Genomic DNA, 20,144 nt, shown 5'->3' with positions numbered 1-20,144 from the left:
GGCCAGGTGTGCTGGAAAAGGATGTCACCAAAGTCCACTAGGAATGGCCCCAGCTGGAACGTGTCCGTCCATGGGGGAGGAGGCACCCTTGTAGCTTGGGCATGTGGGGCAGATCTCCATCTGGGAAGGTCTTTCTGCTAAGGGCTTGATGTGCACCTTTGTTCTGCTTAGGGTCTGTCTCATATGGCTCCACTGGCCCCACTGCTCCATTTGTTCCCAGGGGAGAGGAAATGGGGTCTCTCAACTGCAGCGTGAGACAGGTGCATGCAGCTCCTCCTGGCTGTGAGGCGCCAATGCCTATGAGAGAAGTTGACTATGCTCCAGCACTTTGTGAGCAAAGCCCTGTTCCATGTAGTACCCATGGGACACAGTTACCCCAATACCTATAACTGTAGGATGGGCTGAACCTTGGGACTGCTGCTCCTGGAAGTAGACAACTAGTGTTTTCATTTTTTTTTGTCGGTACTAGGGATCGAACTCACGACCGCCTGTTGCAAGGCAGATGCTTATGTTGCTGAGCTAAATCCCCAGCCCCCTAGACAACTAGTGTTACCTGACTGACAAAAAGACAAACTTTTCTTCCACCAGGTCTTTCCAAATCCTGTCACCTGTCCATTGTCAAGATTTGTAAGTTATGTAACTGTCAACCATCTGTGATTCCTGAAGGTTCATACAATGAAAAATTAAACACCTACATAAAAAACTGAGGGAAATATGTGTCACATCACTAAAATTTTGCCATGCAAAGGACAGTCTTCCAAGTACCATGTCCATAAGGTTATCTTTCTTTGCAAATTCTCTTTACTTTTCCAGGATCACAGTCAGCCACTGCTGTCTTCTGTATCCCACGGCATCACCTTTTCTTCTTTTTGGAGTTGCCTTTTCTTAAGATTCCTTTTCTACCTTCCCGGTCCCTTCTCCATACCAATTAATCACAACACCTGGGAGGAGGACTCAGGGCATCAGGATCAGGTACAGATCTAAAATCACTCATTCACAATAGAATAAATATGTTTTGGGGAAAAACCGATTACTTTGGTCATTTTTGGCAGCTTAAATAAAAGGCAAGTAATGACAACGAGAAGAAATTCCCAAACAAAAGGAAAACAAAATCACACAAAAACACCAGAAATATTTTGAAAAGGTGCTTTGAGAATTTACTGTACAGTTTTTTAAACAATTTATATGTTGAATTCTACATGCTCTTACATTTGTGTAAAATATTTATACATATTCTTTACAATTTGTACATATATTAAATGGCTGTATCATAAGCACTGTTTTTGAGATTTTATGAAAGAAAAATCAAGCGGGGAAAATTATTTATAAAACATTAACAAAAACCTGTGATACTGAAGAACAAGAAATTCTATTTGTGTTCATTTGATTTTGATTTCCTCATCTTATTTTTTGGTTTCACTTATTTACACTGGCCCAGACTTTTCATTTTCTGTAATTATTAGGTCAAAAAAATGAAAGCAGAAGATCAGGTTGTAAGGCAACAGTGGAAGGTGGAGCCGCAGTCGACCAGGTAAGACAGGGACTGATCTGATTCCAAGCTGACAGCTGGTTTGACTCTGTGCTATTATCTGAAGTACCAGTGATCAGGAAACTACCTGAAAGTTCGGGCCCAGGACAAGCATCGCTCAGTACTGATCTTCAGCACGTAACTGCACATGGTTCAGGATGCCACTCATCTCAATCCCTAAACTCTCCCCCTTAGTGGGGAGGGGACACACTAACCTCTGGTTTGTTGTCTTTTCAGAGAACACTGGCTAACCTGCAATTGGCTAATACTGCAAACCAAGTGGCTGCCAGGCCATGTCCAGCACTTCTCCTTCTGTCCAATGGATGCTGAGGGAAGTGTGGAAGGGGTGGCAGCTCTGGGTGCAGGAATCAATATGGCTACCCAACCAGAGAGGCAATGCCACAGAAGTTTCTGAACCATTCCCCAGCTTTCCCGACCTACTCATTCTAGCACACCTTACTTGGGATTAAGGAGAGCACAAGAAAACTGCACCGTCTTCCTATAGGAGCAGCAGGCAGTTGTGCAAGCAAGGAGACAGGCAATGGTCTCCCTTCATGCTCCGTGAGGACACAGGTGACCCAGAGGCCCCGCTCTGCTTCCTCTCCCCTGTGATTTAAGCACCTGAGTTGTGTGCCAGTGAAGGGCGTGCAGGCTTTCCTAAACAGACAGCAGCCCCACAGGACTGAAAGTTATAAAAATATACAAACATATATATATATATTCTGGCATATTTCATATTTTTAAGAAAGCAATTAGTAACTATCTGACATTAGGAAAGAACTAGAAGATAATGGGTAACATATAAATTACAATTTTTTTTTGTAAAATATCAGTGGGGGGAACCCCTAATTCTCCATTCAAAATTCTAATAAATTTAAGTACTTTCCAAAAATATAGACAATTTCCATTGGTTAAATAATGAGTAGGAAATGAACATTATACCGTCCCTAAATAACCAATTGGCCAATGCGTTTTGGCTGTTTGTAAAGAAAACAGTTTTTTCAATACATTTTTGGGTTTTTTTTTTTTAATGATATGAAAAAATACAGTTTGAATCGCATTGCCCCAAGTCAGAAAGAAACACTTCGGAGATTTCTTCATGTTCCATTCTTTCTACATAACTGGAAAGCGGCTGAGGGCCTGCCTCAGCTTTTCTGCAATCTGGTAAAAGAACGAAAGAATTTTGAGATATTATTACCTTCATTACCACACCAAAGTCCTTTATTCTGGCAACTGCGTGGTCTCTGCATGGCTGCTGGGCAGACCACTCCATGGCAGCCTTGCCACCAACTGGGATCCCACTACCTGCAGGAGGCCCTGCTCCAGTCTGCCAGCCATGGTGTCACAACTGGGCCTCTTCTCTGCTCCAGGTTTATTTCTAGATCAACAGTTTATCCTGAGGGTGGCGGCAACTATGTCTTTCACACTTATCCAGAGTCCCCTTCTCAACAAATACCAATGCTGAAGACGCCCTGTGGAGCCATGATTCCCGCTTTATTGCATGCTGTGTAGACAGGATGCACCTTTGCTGCATACTAATGGTGAACTACAATGTTACGTGCCTATGTCCTCAGCACACTGGCACCCTCCTCCCTCAAGGACAACAGATCCTCCTTGAAGTCAGACGTATTATCCATCCTAGGATCCCAAATGCCTGGAGTGGATGCTTAGGATGTAGGAGGTACTCGATACAAGTTTGCTCCATACATAAATATGCATAATGTAGTAAGGGGGACTCTGCCATACAATTATGTCAAATCTAAAATCTGACAATGCTGTTATCAGCCAATTACATTTATGCAAAGACAGTAATGAAATACTTGATTTCTTATTTTGAATTAAATGCTAATACTGTAATTAGACCTGAAAGTTTAACAAATCAACATTATCAGAATTTTACGAGTTGGGGCTGGGGATTTAGCTCAGTGGCATAAGCACCTGCCTTGCAAGCAGGCGGTCATGAGTTCAATCCCCGGTACCGATAAAAATGAAAAAAGACAAAAAAAAAAAAAAAAAAAAAAAAAAAAAAGAATTTTACGAGTTGCCCATCCAGTATTTTCTCAGAAACAAATGTAATCTGCTTTTTTTTCCCGTCTTTTTGAAACAGGGTCTCGCTATGCAGTTCAGGGTGGCCTGGAGTTCACTTTGTAACCCAGGCTAGTTTCAAACTCTCCAGGATCCTCCTGCTTCAGCCTCCTAAATCCTGAGATTACAGGCCTGCACTACCACACCCAGCCAAATCTGCTATGTTTAGAATGCTGGAAGGCAAAGACCCTCAGTACAGCTTTATGAGAAAGTCTGCAGTTAGAACACTGGCCTCGGTATGCAGAGGGAGAGTGCTGCCTCAGTTCCTCCTTGAAGCACATCTTCTAAGCCAACCATTTGCAACATATAACTCACAAATATGCATTTGTGCATGAATCAGAGAGCCCTTTCGAGAATTAGCTCCTAGAGATGAATGTTTTGGGGAATGTGCAGCCCAAGGGTGACATGTGCATAGATATGAGAATGTAGGAGAGACTGATGGCAAAGCAATGCCCTTTCTTCTGACATCTGAGTTCCATTTGTAGGATCTTTTTAAAAATACACTGTTAGGGGCTGGGGATTTAGCTCAGCGGTGTAAGCACCTGCCTTGCAAGCAGGCGGTCGTGAGTTTGATCCCCGGTACCAATAAAAAGGAAAAAGACCAAAAAAAAAAAAAACAAAAAAAACACTGTTAAATAAAAGTATTACTATGTAGGCCATGAAAATTTAACTTTTCATTATGATTTTTCTGAAGGATAAGGTAGAAGGTTTTGCGCTTTCTTCTGGTTTCCTTTGGTGAAAACTGGGCCATGAACAAAGGCTGCATTTGGCTTGTTTCCTCAGCTGAGGATAGCACCTCCAGCACGTCAGGGTGACCACATGCAGCAGTCACTTGGCACAGAGGCAATGAAGGAGGGGACAGTCACACAGGAGGGGTTCCTCCAGTTTCAGAACTAGCATTCAATACTACTTTCTTAAAAGAAGTCCTTTCAAATCCAGTATTACTCAAAAACAGAAAAGGCAGAAAGTTTTTAGAAAACCAAATCTTCAAAAATTTAATCTTCTCTGATTTATTATAATTCGAGAATACAGATGAACTTCATATAGCTGAAGTTATGTACCATGAATGGCCCTCCCCTCAAATATAGAAGAGGCACGGAGGAGTGCTTATTTACCGTTTCGTAAAATTGCACTTGCTGCTCCAGATACAGACGGATGACGCTGTTGTAGTCATAGATCCGGTTACTATGAAAGTGATTCATCTCAGCTACAATCAAAATCAAAGCAGCAGTCAGTTTCTCTCCAAGATTTCAAACCATGACACCCGGTTTCTCTGCTTGATTGTGACCTAATCTGGCTCCAGGAGAAGGGCCTGTTCTCTGTACCTTATTTCACTCCAGTGATGGAAAACTCAATGGAGAGTCAACAGGCAGCACTGCTTCCCAGTAACTGAAAGATGTTCACTAATTTACATGTTAAATACTATGAATATAAACAATACTATGAACTTCCTTCTCTGCTCAAGCATGTGCCAGTCACCTGTGCACAGGAAACATCCCTTTGCTGGCCCTATGTGTTCAAACACACTCAAATCTTTAACCATTAACTAATACTTTCCTTTTATTAACAGTCTATGCCTAAAAGGATTCCTCCCAATTTCTTTACCATTGATGGTCTGGGACACAGAGACCACTGAATGCTGAGCCCTGGAGTGTGGTAGAGCCTTATGGTATGGGAGCATAATAAATGCAAGCCTCATGTCTCTGAGATAATACACAGATTTAATCAAGCTGTTACTATATCACATATGTTCATGAAACGGTTAAGTATTACAGATGTATTACAGACATATTAACTGTGGGATCCTATAGGAAAAGGGCTTATGATGATATTTTAAATTGGGTTTTATTTACTTAACTATTGTTTACACTTGCATGTCTCTCAAGCAAGTGTGTAGGGAGAACTTTTGAGGGAAAAAAATAAATAAAAGAATACCTTTAGCTACTCATAATGCTTTTCCTTACCTTGCAAAGCATAAGACATGGTGCCGACTCTTTTCACCATAGTCTGTTTGTCTTGTGGAGTGATTTTACTAGTTGCAACTAGCTTATCACTTTCTTTCACTTTTTCTATTGCTCCCTATGGAACATAAAATGCAGTGATGGTAATAAGAAAGCCCAAAGTATTAGTCATTAGTTTAATAGTGTCAGTATGTTCTATAACTCTGTTGCTACCAAACAGGAAAATAATTAAGAACACAGGAAATCATCCAAATTAACTTCTTTTAAATGTCTTGGAAGCCAAATGGACTAAAAAATGTAATTAAGCTAAATCTTACAGTTCTATTCTATAGTAAAAGAGAAAATCAAATAGCACACTGCCTCCTAATATTTATAACACATTGGCATTTTAAGAGTAATAAGTAATATGAAAACAGGCACTATTAGTAGATTTAGAACTCATATAATTAGGTGCAGTGTAACATATACACACTGTCTCTCCTTTGAAAGTGTGTATTTCATAGGTTGGCTGATGCTTGAGTGTACTGACTGTAAGACTTAATTTTACTTTGATCTCTGCAGGAGGCATTGAGTCAATTTAATAGTTAGATGGAAGTAACTGCAAAAGCTGCCAAATGTTTTCCATTGCAGTGCCATCATACTGTTTGTTTTTCAGCATTATCTGGAAATAAAAGCTCTTACTCTATGGATAAATTAGGCTCCATTCCTACAACTCTAATTCTGCTGACATAAATCCCTAAGAGAAACTAACTGCTCTTTCTCATATTCTCAGAAGTTCTTCAAGGTTATATACTTATGCTCCTCCTTCATGAGTCCTAAAATTATACAGCAACACACTGAAATGCCCATGTGGCAACTCTGTTAAGATCACAGACCAGTCCTTTGTAGAGACTTCCCTAACAAAGGACATTCAATAAACTACAGTACCACACATGAATTGATGAAATACTCATGACTGAGATAATATACAGATATTGAAAAGGGGAAAGAATAATTAACTAGAGTTAAAATGTGAGGACGTGCCAACCAATTTTCAAATTTAGCTTAAAATTCTTTCTGGTGGGAATTATAATTTTTCATTCATAAAGATGAATATATAAATGACATGGCCAGGGCTGTGCATGTTGGAAAGCAATCCACCTGTGCCCACTTCTGTGAATGTCTATAGTCATGTTACCTTGTGAGCCCCAATGATATCCGGGAAGCAGCCGAGAAAGCCTTTATACTCATGGTTACATTCCATCAGGAAATGGAGATCTTTCTTTGGCTACAAGACACAGGCTGATTGTTACTGGCAGAGGAATTCAGAAAATAAAGGCCAAGAAAACTAGTGTATGAGAAATGTATTAATCAAATCCTTTATCTACTGAGTGCTAACATTCTCTTTAGTTTTCTTAAAAGAAATAATCCCCAAGATAATTATGCTATGAATCATATGTAGTTAAGAAAATGATAAAACATCATGTAAAATCAGGTATTGTGAGGTAGACCAAAACATAATGCTGTAAGGAAAAAAATTTAGTATTGTATGTTTACAAACTGGCAAATAAGTTGTTATAATTTAATGTTTGTGTTTTATTACAGAATATAAAAATACTTAAAATCTGGTAATTCTTTTAAGTGGCAACTGAGAAATTTTTACATTTCTCAAGAACTCATCTGAAAATTTTAAATTTATGGATTTAAAACAACTTAGATGATTATCCTTCTTAAGGGAACTTATTATTTATAAAAAGAATGGAAATTAGGTTATTAAAGACTAACAAATAACAAAGATTTACCCTGGACTGAGGACTACAAAAGACACTTTAAAAAAGCTATTAGATCCTCAGTACCATACATGGTAGGCACCGCCATGGTCATTAACAGATGCAGAGAGGCAAAGCAGACTAACATTTTCTTGGGTACATTATAATCCCTGATGGGCAGGAGCAGATCAGGTGCCAGTACTGGAAAGCATTTATTTAGACCTCTCTCCTTTCCCTCTTTATTCTTTTTTCCTTTTTTATAGTAAGGATTGGACCTTAAGTCTCATGCATGCTAGGCAAGTGCTCTAGTCATGAGTTATACCTCCAGCCCTAGTTTTCCTTCTTTCTTTGGTTCTAGGAATCAAACTCAAAGCATTAAGAGGGCTAAGAAGGCACTGTGACACTGAGTCATATCTCCAGCTTTGTTTAGACTTCATTCTTTCTTATCGTGGTACTGTAGATTGAACCTAGGACTTTTGCACTGAGCTATAATCCTAGCCATTAACTCTTGTTCATTTATTACACACACACACACACACACACACACACACACACACACACACACACACAAAAGGCAGGGCAGGGTCTCAGTAAGCTGTCCAGGCTGGTCTTGAACTTATAATCCTCCCACCTGAGCCTCCCAGACCCGGAATTATAGATGTACACCACTGTGCCTGGCCATTTAGACTTACTGACAGCACACTTAACCATCTACTTTGACTTAACCCTAGAAATACTATTATCAAATACAATTAACAAAGACATGTACCAACAGAAAAGAAGAGGATCTATTTAGATAAGTCTTAAAATAGGTTTTAAATATTCAGATCAGAGAGCATAATATCTTAATTGAATCTGTATGTTAGTACCTGTTCTGCCACGAGACTGGCAATTTCCTCGTAAGTTTTTCCAGCTTCTGTTATTGCATCATTGAGATCTGTTTCACCTGAAAAGATTACAGTTAGTGCTGTCACTAATGCTCCAATTTCCTTTCATTGGGCAGTGGAAAGGTCTTCAAATTGGCACCAATGTTCTTGGGACAGGAGCCAGGCTCACTGTGATGAGACATGGGCTGGAGTCAGGAGATGCTCCCAGCCACTGGATGGCGAACTGTTCCTAGTCTTTTCCAGTGAACAGGGCAGAGCATATTGCATTGTTTTTTTTTTTAAAAAGAAAATCCATACTGGTATTTCCAAAAGATTTAGGACTCTGGGAATTTTCTTAATTTCAAAGTTTTTGTATTTTAAAATACTTAATTACTAACAAAGCTTTATCTTACACTATGTAAAATAGTTTTAGAATACCAACACAGTATTATATTGTTAATTATATAATTAGTAAAAACAACTAAAATTCTGGAGTCTTTCTGACTGCTACTTTAAGATGATCTTAGATAATTCCTCTCTACTTGGTTATGCCTTCATTTTGAGATGTCACATCACGTGTTTTATTTTGCTTTTGATTATAAGGGGTGCCCTCATTTTGATGTAAATATTTTGTAATAATTATGAAAAACACCCACATTTCCAAAGCTAAATCTACAAATAAGGTACTATCAGAAGTCTACTTCTCCTCTCCCAAAGATACTACTTTAAAATTTAAAATTATTATTTCAACCTGAAAAAAACTATTGAAGAATTCCCCATAAGAATATGGAATGTTTCACAGGCTTGACAAGGGTCATATTAACAGTAACAGTCTTCCATTGTTAGTATACGTACAGTTAAAAAAGCAGTGAAAGTGTTATTCAAGGTGAGAGATGTCCTTAAAAATCAACCTCATTTACATTATCACAGTATCACACAGTGTAGTACTGATCCGAGACTCAGTACTTAACATTACTCATTGTCACTGTCCTTTTAAACAGCAGAAGCCAGTCAGTAGGAACATGAACAGTGTTTTGAAAACAGTAACTACATGCTATGTAACAGAAGATGTATTGAGTGCTTTTAACACTTGAGAAAGTGCTGTGTGCAGTATGAATGTCTAGTAACATACTGGCTGGCAGTGACAGTCCAATGTGCAGGAGTCACAGGGTGAAGGAAGCTCTCAGTGCTTCTCTGGGGGTTAAAGGGAAGAGCACTCCTACAGGCAAAGGACACATAGGTCTTTGCTCACTGCCTATCTTCCAGCAGGGATCACTGCCACTGTCTTCTGTGGTGGTCTTGGCCCTGCTGCCATCCATATCTTCTATTCCTTTCCTCCTTTCTCGGTTATTCATTATATTTCCTTTCTTTTATGCTGCTTGGCTAGAGACTATAAAACTCCACAAAGCATCTCCATCCTCAGCTGTAGGTGAGTTCTAACACACAATGATGGTGCTCAGATCTATCAGTAGCTTCCCCAGTTTTCCAAAACAAATGCTCTCATACCATGCGGACACCACAGAGCTCCAGAAGTGTGAGAGCACCTGGACACCTGCCTAGTGCCAGGCAATGGATATATCTAGTTTTGGTTTGTCATCTGCTTGTCGTCCTGGCCCAGAGGCTTTGCTCACGGTCTCAGGTTCCTCATTCAGACTGACAAAACCTCGAGGTTCCTTTCCAATCTGAGGCCTGACTATAAGACACAGGAAGCCAGAACTACAGTACTCACATGTGGGAGCCCCAAGTCTTACACTCTGGTGCAGACTAACATTCAAAGATTTGCCTTGATATTCAAAGCCTGGTCCTGTCTGGGAATCAGGGCAGGTCCCCTGGTGAGGTACCAATTCTATCACTGAGATGATTAATATACTGACAAGAGATATGCAGATTTAATAGGTACCACTCACTGACAAATGCTTTCTTTTTTTTTTTTTTTTAAAGGAAAACTTACAAGTACTGCCAGCATGAAAGTATAAGAAACTGCAACTACTACTAGGCAGCATACAGTTATGGGATAAGCTAAAAACAATTATGCCTTAGACTTAAGGCAACACATTTGCTAATCAAACACTGTCCCTTCAAATGACCTTTTAAAAAATTTAGCCTTTTTACCAGAAAAACCTCAGAAGTTCTGGCAGAAAGCTGAAATGAAGAGGAGAATGCTACACGCCTCAGCTACTTGTTATGTTAAAATAAGAGATATATCCGAGAGCAGAGGAAGGCAAACAAACAAAACAACCCTTCACCTTTCTCCAAAGTCATAAAGTGAGGGAGTAAAAGTCACGAGTGTACAGCCTGGCCAAGTGCCCCTCAGGGACAAGGACACTTCCAGGCAAAGTTTTTGTCTGCCTGTGAGATCCTGGCGGCCTGTGGGAAGGATGTGTGTGTGTGTGTGTGTGTGTGTGTGTGTGTGTGTGTGTGTAGCAGGTGAGATAGGACACAAAAGGCACATTCTCTCTCACATGTGGATGTTAGAAGAACTGATCTCAAAGTAGAAGAGAGCAGAATAGTCATCAATGGAAGTTAGGAAGGGAAGGGAGACAGAATAAATTCAGATGACAGGTATTTTGATACTGTGTGATTAGACAAGAGTAACTTCTATTGTTGTAGCTACAGTTCACAACAACCTATTTTATATTTTATGAAGAACTAAAAGAGAATGCTGGAAGGTTCCAAACATGAAGAAATAATAAGGAGATGGAAATAGATGATAATTACCGATTTTGTTATTACACATTGTAGACTTGCATTGAATTACTATACTGTACTCCACAGATAGGCGTAATTATATGCTAAAAAGAAAAAAATAACAAAAAATAAAGACATACCTTGATAACCGCTAGAACTAAACACTGTTGCTAAGCTCTGCAAGGCCTTTCCTATTTTTTGATATTCCTTAGGCAATGCTGAAAGAGAAAAAAGAATAAACTGTTAACTGATTCTCTGAGCAAACTAAAGGGAATTCAACTATTTTCTTTTTTTAAAATTTTATTTATATATTTTTGGTACCGGGAATTGAACTCATGACTCCATGCTTGCCAGCCAGGTACTGTGCTGCTGAGTTATATTCCCAGCCCTCAACTATTTTCTAGTGATTATATTTGAAGTGGTTACAAATAGACTATATTCTTTAATAAAATACTGATGAAAAAGTAACGGTTTTTCCACTGATGAATTCTTTAATCAACTATTTACTTTTAACTGATTTAAATTAGTGGTAGATGCTATTATTATCAATTATTCCTACATTCCCATTTACTGAACAGAAATGAACTGAAGCTCACTTAGATTTCTAGCTTGCAAAGCACTTTCATTTGTACTTGGCCTCCACAATAACCCCCTTCTCTACTGTACAAAACTATAGTCTGAATGTGAAGGGTTAGGAAAATGAGATGCAGATAAAAGACGAGCCCAAAGCAATGTGCAAATCAATAACCAATCAACCCAAAATTGGAAGAACAAAGTTTGGCAAAAAACATGGCAACGGGGTTTCATAGGAGCAGTGAGGAGTATGTTTTCTCACTGATTCCTAAGTTTCCTTCCTAAGGTGCTAAAATGCTAGGATTCTGGATCATTCTGGGAACTGCCAGAGCAGTCTTCATATCCATTTGCATTTTCACTGTGCACAGTCTCCTCAAGCACACCAATGGTCTTTCAAAAGAAACTGCTGCTTGAGTCCAAGGTGCATGCTGGTTAGCATAATATACCTGAACCCAAACTATATTTGCTCAGTTAATTTCAGTAATTAATTACCTTTTTATGCCTCAGTTTTTGTCTCTCTATGGGAATTAAGACACACATGTCATGTGCTTTACCACATTTTCACCTTATGGATCAGGAACTTTAATATTTTGTGAAGGAAGGTATGCCTGAGTGCCTCAATTCCTTATCCTTGCCCCAGCAAGAGAATCTGTCAGTATTCTTTATTTTATAAATTGGGCTTTATGGATTATATAGGGCATCAGAGGTAAGAGATTTAATTCTGTAAAGGACATTATAATCCCAAACTGGGTATATTGGGCCTGGGTATATTGGGCCAGGCATGGTGGCAGATTAATCCCAATGCTTGGGAGTCTGAGGCAGAAGGATCACTGCAAGTTTGAAGCTAGCCTGGAATACACAGTGAGTTCAGGGCCAGCCTGAACTATATATTTGAGACCCCATCTCAAATAAAACAGAACAGAACAGAACATCCAAACTGGGTGTGGTGGTACAAGCCTGTTATCCTAGTGCTCTGGGAGGTTGAGGCAGGAGGGTCTCAAGTCTGAGTCACAGGGCAACTCACTGACTAGGGGCTTAGCTCAGTGTGAACTGGGTTTAATCTTCAGTACCCCCCCAAATGTAATCACAGATTTGTGTGATACCCTTTTAAGATTTACATTCACTTAAAAAAGGAAATTTCCAAAGAATACACAGGCTTAAATAATTCTTGTAAGAGTTTATAACTAAAACCATGTTTGTAATTGAATTCCTTTATACTTTTTAAGAAGAGCATCACTTGGACATTCGATGGTGTTATGCCATCCTGGGCGATCTGACAACAGAGCTGCATAGTTCTGGGGTGAAGGTGGTGATTCAGCAGGGTGACAGTACATACACTCAGGACAAGGACAGGAGGAGTTTTCAGAGCCAGGGAAGGGCAAAGACCGCAGCTGACAGGCACTGCCCCTCCACAAAGCTAGGTTTTTGATCCCTCTAGACTATTTTTCACCAACTATACTGGCTTTTCCTGAAAATTACGACTTTAGTTAAAATTAAATACAGCATGTTATTAAATGGATAAAGATTAAAAAGTAAAATTGTAAGATTAAAAGCAACTGTGCAAGTATTCTCTAAACAAGCAAAACAAACAAAGTCCAAGCAAACAAAACAAAACAAAAAAAAAGAAAACAAGGTTAATTTCCCACAGATTACAAAGCCCAAAGTGATAGGAAACTTCTTGGACTGGCTTTGTTAGTTTCCTACTGTTTAGCTAGGGCAGAGAAGCGAGGTCAGGCCAAGGCTACAGGAATGGCAGTACTGGGCTTCACTTCAGTCTCTTCTGTGTGCGGCAGGTCCCTCTGCAAGACCATGCTATACAGCCCCGCCTGGAGCACGGCACTTACGCCCTGTGCAGCGTTTCCAGTGCTCCTGCCCCACAGTCAGCAGCTCCTTCACACCATCATCCATGGCCTTGGTGAACTTCCCCACAGCCTCGCACTTCTGTTCTCTGTAGGCAGACAGAGCTGTAAGTCACAAGGAGGGCGATCTGTGTACTTGCTTTTCTGCAAAACAACAGCCCTTTGACTGACCCAGTCTTGAAACAAGATAGATCATGGCTTTTAACGAACTATTTAAAAATCTGCCATTTATAGTTTAACTTTGTTTCCTTTCCTCAATTCCTTGTGAATTTTAACTAAAATTATTCAAAGTAAAATTGTTACCACAAGTATCTTATAAAAAGTTTAGGAGGCTAATGGTAGCTGTTTCTTCATTCTAACAGGTATTTAACAGGAATTTAAACAGGTATCTAGTGTTCTCATGATACGCGCTCCCAGAGAGTATAAAAAGAGTACCAACTGCAAGGATTACAGTATATTGCTGAATGAAAAAAGGAAACAAAAATCACATCATAAAACAGAATGTACAGCCGGGGATTTAGCTCAGTGGCATAAGTGCTTGCCTGGCAAGCATGAGGTCATGAGTTTGATCTCAGTACTAAAAAAACAGAACAAAACAAACAAAACACAGAATGTATAGGCTGGAAGATGTAGCTCAGTGGTAGAACACACGTTTAGCATGAGTAAAGCCCTTAGTTCAATTACCAGGTCCAACCAAAGAGAAAAATAATTTTTAAAAATCAGAATGTATAGTGTGAGATCACTTTTATTTAAACAGCTCATTTTCCAAAGGCTATGTACAGAAGGAGGTTTGGAAGACTATATACCAACAGTGTTAACACTGAGTCTTATATCATTGAGTAACTAGAAGACTTATGAAGTTTTTTTGGGGCCTGTATTTTTGGAAACATAGATAATGGTTTTATAAGAAAAAAGCTTAAAACTAAAAAACTGTAAGATTTCTTATTAATCTTTTATATTAGAAACTTTCAAAATGATAAATGAATCTGTATTAACAAGTAAATAACTAACAACATTAAAAAACAGAACAGGCAGGTTAGAAACTGCTTCCTTTGAAGCAGTGCTCAAAAGGTTTTGGTTTGCTGGGCCTGACGTTGTTTACGGCTCTCTGCCACTTTGCCTCATTGTACTTTACTGGAACCAACACTGTGTCAACCATGAAACCACTGACTTCAAGGCAAAGAGGAAGCAGATCTTAATATGGTGTTATGGCTAAAAGACGGTACTTCCATGTACATGTAGTATTTTTGTCATTTGCCTATAAACTTCCCTCATTTCATAAGCTGTCCTCCGACAATATGAATTCCAGCTGCAGCTATCCTAGCCAAGGCTTTCAGCCAAAGGGTGTGGATAAACACTGAGAAGGAAAGTTGGGAAGTGTCTCTTACATTTCTATTAAGTCCAAGTCAGGTGCCTCTGGTTCCATGGTGGAAAATATCATAACTCCCACCAGCTCATCTTTCTCAGCCTTCCGCTTTCCAGTTTTCCATTCCTATAAATGAGAAAAACATCACAGCATTAAAAGGGACAGCAGAATAAAACTCGTTTTCCAAATTCTCAAACAAAATCAGCTCCCAAATTACTAGTTTGTTACTTCTGTGAATTAGCAAAGAATGTCAGCGCATGTACCTTTAGAGCCTCGTCTCTTTTGCTTAACGTATATTAACACTGCTGTGCACAACTATGGCTCACTCATTTCATGGTTCTATAATATTCTGTTGTACGAACATCCCTACTTTTTTTGGTTGTTATTGTTACCAGGGATTGAACTGAGGACCTCACACTTGCCAGGGAGGCACTGTGTGAATCACCCTATTTAACCATTCTCCTAGTGGCAGCCAACTCCTTTCAGTGAGGAACCGAGTTGTGATGCATGTGTCTTTTGGTGAACATATACTGAATTTCTGTCTAGCACGTACCTTGGAGTAAAGACGCTGGGTTCTATGGTTGTGTTCAACTTCTGTAGCTAATGCCAAGTGGTTTTCCAAACTGGTCTTAAAGATTCCTAACCCCAACAGAAAGTGAAGTCCTGGCAGCATTTTACTTTACCAAGAAGATACCTGGTGTGGTCATTCTTTCTTATTTTAGTAAATCTGCTGAGTATGAAGATATTCCCCTGCATCACCTTCTAGGAGGCTCATTGTGTTGCTTTTCCTTATCATATTTATATCTCTGAACCATATAGCATTATATTTTTAAAAACTTTTTATTACAATGGAAACTTTCCAATCATGGTGACCTCGGCTAGGACCACCTTAATATTACTGTTTCTAGTTGGACCTTATATAAATATTTGGCTTTTCCAGTTCATCTCAAAAAAATCACATGCAACATGTACAGCAAAAATTTGCTGGAAAACTAAAAGAGGGGGCAAATGTAGCATAAAATGCCTCCTTCCAACTAGTATACTTCAGTTTTTGTTAATTGCCCAGGTAACAGTTCCTGTTATTTCTGTTTCTTAAAAATGGCTGGTCACTCTGAGGCATAGCTAGTTGCTATGAGGCATATTATAAAAACTGATCAATAACTGCTAAATACTTGCTTCTGTACTTCCTGCTTGCTTATCCCATATAAACCCTAAACTATCAATGAGCAGGGCCTGACATTTTTTCTAGAGGTCAGTGCCCAACCACATAAATAAATCTACCTCCAAATCCTGGATGACATTTTGGTGTTTCTGTTTGCCACTGCAATATAAAAATAGAAAACTATAATAAATTCCCAGTGACTTGGCTTCTGCTATCCATTTCATCAATTCTTAAAAGTATCATTAGTTTTTGTTTGTTTCTTTTTCCTTTTAATGTTTTGGTGCTCAGGACCAAACCCAGGGCCTCCTGAAAGCCAGACAAGCATACTTTCAGTGAGCTAAATTCTCAGCTTTTCATCAGTTTTGTAAAATACATGAATATTATTTACATGATAAAAGATTTGAGATCTACAGGAATGGGTGATGCACTTTCCACAGCGACTTAGTCTACATACTTTCCAAAATTGTTACCATCTCTAGATATTATTAAAGCGATAATCCTTTTTAGCCAAGTATGTTGGAAATGCCGCTAATCCCAGAGACTCAGGCCTGGGGTAGAAAGGTTGCAAGTTTGAGGCCAGCCTGGGCAGTTTTAGCCAGATTCCACTGAGAAAGACAGAGACAAAGTGAAAGTATATAATCCTTGTCATTCGGAACTACTTTGGTGCCTGTTTCCATATGATATAGTCAAAGACCACTAGATAAGAAACAAAGCCAAACAAATAAAAAACTCCCGAGCCCTCAATTATTGGGGCTGTGTTTTCTTCTGAGGCAGTCGGGGATTTAAAAGTGTTCTGTGCTAAGAACTGTGATTTTTTTTTCTTGTGGACAGTTATGGTTTATATCTAAAATGTCACATAAAAGCCTCAAGCGCTCCATTGGTGGGGCTTTGGGGAATGGCTGGATTATGGGTGTGTGATACTGGATTAAAGGTGTGATAAATGAATTAGCCCACTGCGGACAGATAGCAGCAGCTACAGAGGCTCTCTGAAAGACCCAGCTTAGAATCCAGGAATGGTGCGGAGTGAGGAATCCTAAGCAAGAGAGGAGATATGGCCTGCTGACCCAAGAACGAACTGGGCTGAGAGAAACCAACTGGGAATGCAATCCTGGTGCTATAACAGGAACAGATAAAGCCTCAGCGTGGAAGCTGGAGCCCGCGCCATTGGAAACCGCGATTTGGGTTTCTTGCCACCGTGGCTGCATCTGAATTGGCTCGGCAGGGAGACAGACGCGCGAAAGCTCTGAGAAGGGAATCGGTGAACGAAGTTGACAGCAGGATGGGCGGGGAGCCGTGCATCGACCTGTGGTGAGGCAGAGAAACTGGGACTCTTCCACGATCTAGGAGGCTCCAACAGAGGACATTCTGGGACCGGGCACACTTGCCGGAACAGGGTGCTGTAGTGACTTCAGTCATATATCCCCCTCTCAAGCGGGACTGGTGGGCAGTGTGTAGCCTACGTGACGCTGGTGGCTGAGACCCAGTAGGCTAGCACAGCTCAGGTCCCAGTGCCTGAAGGTGACCTGGTGGGGCAGGCCCCGCATAAGTCCATAACTCCCTGGTGTGCTGCCGTGGGTGGGAACACCTAGCCAACACAATTCAATCAGATTGTGGCCAACAGGGAAGGAAGCTGGGCCTCCTATATACACTTGCATATATAATGAACAAAGAATATGGGAAGAAGGAGCAACAAGAAAGGCCCCTCAGCCCCCAATCCTGAGAAACAGGCAATAGCGGACACTGCACCAATAGACATAAAGTGCTATCTCCAGAGCCTCATAGACGAGTTCAGGAATGAAGTTTTAATGACCTGAAGCTAGAAATAAGCAGAATAGTTAGAGAAATGCTAAGCACCACCCAAGAAAAAACAGATGGTGGAATGGAAGAACAGAAAACGAGGGGAGAATTGTTTGATGGAGAAAATAGAGAAAGCATAGAATACGTGAAGCAGGTTCAAAGAGATTACCAGGAAACTAAAAACTATCGAAAACTGCATAACAGCTTGAAAGAAACTAAGGACAGATTATCTGAACTGGAGGGCAGATTTGTAATATGGGAGAATGAAATGAAAAACTTCTTAAAAATAACAAAGAAACAAACAGCAATAATACAAAGACTAGAAGATGATAAGAGGATCTATAACTTAAGAATTAAGAACATAAAAGAAGTAGGGACACAAACAAATGAACTACAAAAGCTACTCACAGATATAATCCAGGAGAATTTTCCTAATTTAGCAAAAGGTAAAGATACTCAGTTGTATGAAGCATACAGGACCTCAGCCACCTACAACCCAAACAGAGCAACACCCAGGCATATAATAATTAAAATTCCAGAAATCCAATACAAGAACAGAATATTAAAAGCCATCAGAGACAAGAAACAGATCACTTACAAGGGAACACCCATCAGAATTACAGCAGATTTCTTGGCACAAACCATCAAATCACGAAGAGCGTGGGGGGAAATAATTCAAGCTTTGAAAGATCATAACCTCCAGCCAAGATTCATATATCCTGCACAACTATCCCTGGAAATTGATGGAAAAACAAGGTGCTTCCAGGATAAAGAGGAACTAGAGGAATTTGCAACCACCAATTCAACTCTACAGAGAATAAATACTACAGGATATTCTAAAAAAGAAAAATATGAAGAATCCAGAAATAGTGGCAGAGAGGCCACAATGAATGGAGCAAAAAGCGAAATGAAGAAGACAAACTGACAACTAATGACAGAAAAAGAGCTTGACAGAAACGAGACAGAGAAGATTGGATGATAGGAACAGCTATTTTGGAGAAAATGATGTCTTAATAAGTAATACTGATTTAGTATCATCTTGTTTTGAAGTCTCATCAAGCTTTTGTTCTTCTGTCTCCATTGGTCTAAACAGGTTGTATCTTATTGGATTTTATTAGGTATGATAGTATAAGCAAAAACTTTTATAGACAAGGAGATTATACAGAAACCATTGTTCATTTTCTGTTAGTTGATTCTAAATACCCTGTAATACTGTCATTCTCTTAAATGGTTTTACATTGTTTTGATATATTTGATGCTACAGTATACGAAGTTATACTCAAAGATTTCAAGGAAATAGACAATATGGTAACTTCTTTTATGTCGGGATAATCTTGTGGTGAAACACTATTTTGCTTAAATGGTTATGTTTTGATCTGCGCTATTTTGCTGTTATGCCCTCTTTTACCTCAATCTCCATTTTATTATTTACTTTTTATTTTTATCCTTTTAATTAAGGGAAAAATAAATAAAAAAATAGCAGGATATATTATAGTAACCCACTTTGACTCTCCATTATCTTGATTTAAAGCCCTGCATTGCTCTCACCACCTTGTTTTGACTGATGTCCCTCTATTCTGTTTTGCTTGATAGTACCAGGTTCGAAAGTTTAGGCAACAGCTGTGAAGATAATGGGATTCATTATGACGTCCATTCTGGTTGACTATTATCTACTTTTGAAGACCTATAATATCTCCAATGTTTTGGTTTTGCCGGTTTTGCTCTTTACTTTTGTTCTTTACAATATAATAAAATTATTCAATTTTATTATAACTGACGATATAGGCAATTCTATTAGAGATAGCGGGAGGCATTCTGATAACCATTGTTGATCACCTTGTATTATGTTTTTACATTATCTATTATGTCCATCCTTTTGATTTGACTGATTCTGTTCTGTTATGTCACATTTGGTTCTACCCTCTTCCAAAAAAGTAATAAGAACTGTGGGAGCAACAAAACCCAAAATGAGTAATTGTCATTGTACAAAAGAGAGGAAAAGAAAGTGCTCTAAACGATATAACTGCATGTATATTTAAGTGTATAAGATAGATAATGATATTACTGAGTTTTGTTGGATCATTGAACAGAACTGTTTACAGTCTCACTGTTGGAATGTCCACTTTATAAGCTTTAATTTTGTGACTTGAACAATTATTTCTAAGATGAGAATATGTAATCCATTAACTAGTGATTTCCTACTGTTTATTTCTGTAAATCTGTATAACTTGTACCCTTTCTCTGTTTTTCTTTTTCTCCTTAAACAAAATTAAAAAAAAAAAAGGAATTAGCCCACTGATTGGTTTAGCATAATTCTGGGTGTGGATAATGGGAAAGCCCAGGCTATATGTGGATAGCACCATCCTGTAGGGCTTGTAGTTTGGATGGGTAAAAGGGAAAGGGAGACTCACTCCTGCTGTTGCTTCTTGCCTGCCACAACATGAACTGTTTCTCCTCTGCTGCCCCTCTGCTATGCAACCTTCTCTTGGGGCCAGCAGACTTTGGACTGAA

General features: G+C 39.3%; 1 protein-coding gene across 4 annotated transcripts in view; it reads right to left on the bottom strand.

Annotated features, from left to right (window-relative positions):
- Positions 1–1,132: 1,132 nt before the first annotated feature.
- Snx9 (sorting nexin 9) overlaps positions 1,133–20,144 on the bottom strand; it is a 94,728-nt gene continuing 75,716 nt past the window's right edge. For all 4 annotated transcript variants that reach the window (XM_063232950.1, XM_063232951.1, XM_063232952.1 and 1 more), the window contains 8 exons: positions 14,697–14,800; positions 13,294–13,397; positions 11,017–11,094; positions 8,192–8,268; positions 6,752–6,841; positions 5,578–5,692; positions 4,729–4,820; positions 1,133–2,689 (listed from right to left, as the gene is read on the bottom strand). In XM_063232950.1, the coding sequence (XP_063089020.1) occupies positions 2,642–2,689; positions 4,729–4,820; positions 5,578–5,692; positions 6,752–6,841; positions 8,192–8,268; positions 11,017–11,094; positions 13,294–13,397; positions 14,697–14,800 (708 nt within the window). In that variant the 3' untranslated portion in view covers positions 1,133–2,641. The remainder of the gene's footprint in view (positions 2,690–4,728; positions 4,821–5,577; positions 5,693–6,751; positions 6,842–8,191; positions 8,269–11,016; positions 11,095–13,293; positions 13,398–14,696; positions 14,801–20,144) is intronic.

This window comes from Cavia porcellus, unplaced genomic scaffold (assembly GCF_034190915.1).
Source record: "Cavia porcellus strain 051 isolate PalLab524CR breed Dunkin Hartley unplaced genomic scaffold, mCavPor4.1 scaffold_22, whole genome shotgun sequence".
NCBI lineage: Eukaryota > Metazoa > Chordata > Mammalia > Rodentia > Caviidae > Cavia > Cavia porcellus.
Note: the sequence above shows the minus strand (reverse complement) of the source record. Positions and strands in the feature narration are given on the sequence as shown.